General features: G+C 38.5%; 1 protein-coding gene across 1 annotated transcript; it reads right to left on the reverse strand.

Moving 5' to 3' along the window:
- Window positions 1-488: 488 nt before the first annotated feature.
- LOC129219121 (uncharacterized) lies at window positions 489-2,213 on the reverse strand. Its single transcript, XM_054853441.1, has one exon. It carries the CDS (start codon window positions 2,211-2,213, stop codon window positions 489-491), a length of 1,725 nt encoding a protein of 574 aa, XP_054709416.1.
- Between the last annotated feature and the right edge of the window lie 305 nt (window positions 2,214-2,518).

Raw genomic sequence — 2,518 nt, forward strand, 5'->3', positions numbered from 1 at the left:
TAAACGTTTGAATTAATTTTCTTTCTTTCTTTTCTTTTTCCTTTTTAGCTCTTGAAGAGTTTGACCTAATAAATGTAAAAAAATAGAGATCATTCTCAGAGTCTGCTACTTTCTATCAAGTGCTCACGCTTTTCTTACATATCCTACACACACACACACACATTATATATATATATATATATATATATATATATATATATATATATATATATATATATATATATAGGGTAAACCTACCCAATTTCGTGATACTAAGGATTCAAACAGTATAATCGATAATTTTTTCTGAATTTATTGACTTGATATTTTTTCCATAGACATAGTAAACTTTATTCTTAATTATTAAACCATCAAACAGAATTAATACATGATAATATAATGTAATTTAATTATTTTCCAAAAAAGTATCACATGTACCTAAATTCGTGATAGTCTACCTTATTCCGTGAGTCAGTGTACCTAACTTCGTGGTAATGACTTAATCACTGTCACTCATTTTCTTCATTACGTGCACATACACTACACATGAACACTGTTGGTGGATTTTTTGAGTCAACTGCCTGGCAACTTTCATGATACCAATTTAAACAAAAACAACATTGGATCCATGGGCTATTGTTATGTCCTTTGTAGTAACTTTCATTACAGTTGGGGCAGAACCATTCATCTTCAGCTTCACCTTTGCTCTTATTGGTGTTCTTTTTGGCTTTAACCAAACTGCTGGTACTGGCACTGACACAGGATTTGGTAGTGTCACTAGTACTGGAACTGGTACTGGAGGTGGAAGTATTACCACATGATTTCTCCCCTGGAAGATGAACTGCAGCTGATGGATCACGCCTCTTCCTTGCAGGTTTTGGAGCACGTGCTGTAAAATCAGGTAGTTTTAACACATCATCGATGCCTTCTTTTGTAGCAGGTGCATTGCTGACTGACAGGGAATTTTCATCCATACACCTGTTATCCACGTTTGTTGTCAGGGCTTCATCAGGAATTTTCATCTTGTTTAGTGGGAAAACACCAGCCTTGCAGAATGCAGAAATGATGTTTTCTCTGCTGAATGCTTCCAGAAAAGCGGGACTGAACATCCCATGGAAATCGAATCTTCCTGGTCTTCTCAGCGGATTACCTTCTTGAAACTGCCTCAGGTGTTTCTGCCAAGCCAATTTCAAAGGCCGGTATACTGCTACATCCAAAGGCTGTAGCAAATGACTTGTGTGGCTTGGAAATGTTACAATTATGATATCATTCTCTGAAGCCATTGCAATGACTTCAGGAGTTATGTGACTCGCATGTGAATCCATTAATAGTACCACAAGCCTTGCCGAGGAAATCCCCTGGACAAATTTTTCAAACCACATCAGAAATAACTCTGAGTTTATCCAGCCACTCTGAGACACTGCAACTGTTACATTTGGAAGCGCCCCAATTTTCAAACCATCAATCATTCTAGCGCCTTTGAAGATCAGTAGAGTAGGTCCAAATTCACCTGCGGCATTGATGCAAGGTAAAACGGTGTGAGTTTCAGCCTTGTCAACAATTACTCGATTATAGACGAACCTCTTGCCTATTCTTGTAACAACTCGTCCAGACTTCACAACGTAGCACAGCCCCGTTTCGTCGCAGTTCCAAATTTGTTGAGGTTTGATGCCTTCTGGAAACTTTCCATAAACCTCAGAGAGTTTGTCGTAGAAATCATTGAGTAACACCCTATTAGAATTGTTTGCCCGATATTGGGACAAATTTTCGGGTGTTCTTAGGCCTAAATTGTATCTGCGACGAAACTCACGCCACCACTTCCAACTGGCACATTTTTTCTTGTCGCTGAATGGAAACGGTTTGTTGTTTGAAGCACACTCCTTCTCAGCAAGGGAGTATGCTATGTGCCTGATTCGACTGACCGTCAAACCAAACCCAAGCTCCTGCATATTAATGAAAAATTTCACTAACGAAGTTTCAGTTGCTGGGCCTAGAGCAAACGGTCTCCCCACTTTTCTCACATCCACACTGTCACTGTCACCTTCACAGCGTGTTATGTAGTCTTTCAAGGTGCTCCATGGGATGAAAAAAATTTTTGCAGACTTGTGCACTGACCAATTTTCATCCACTACCTTCCTCACTGCGAGTTGAAGTGTTTCCTTTGAGTATTTCTTCCGTTTGTTCCCACCTTTCTCTTTTTTCCCACCGGCTAGCTTGCTGTAAATAGGCGCCATCTGTCTGAAAGTAGCAAAATTTCATAAGAAATAACTGTGTTTTTGTAAGCCTCCGTTACGATTATTACACACAAAAACAAGAAATTAATATAAATACCACATTCATTATAGTATTAATTTAAATATTAGTGTAAGAAATATTAATTTTCTTAAGAGATTACATATAAAAACTTACATTAATTATTGCAAGGAGTCACACCACGTGCACACTGTTCTCTTCTAACTGACAAAATGGCTACACAATAAACCAGTTGCCGGAGACCTCCAAAGCTTTGCCTGGGTTTGGACAACATCCTGCCATCTAT

This window comes from Uloborus diversus, chromosome 3 (genome assembly GCF_026930045.1).
Source record: "Uloborus diversus isolate 005 chromosome 3, Udiv.v.3.1, whole genome shotgun sequence".
NCBI classification, from domain to species: domain Eukaryota; kingdom Metazoa; phylum Arthropoda; class Arachnida; order Araneae; family Uloboridae; genus Uloborus; species Uloborus diversus.

Coding starts and splice junctions, on each gene's coding strand:
- LOC129219121 (XM_054853441.1), bottom strand. CDS start 2,213: ATGGCGCCTATTTACAGCAAGCTAGCCGGTGGGAAAAAAGAGAAAGGT.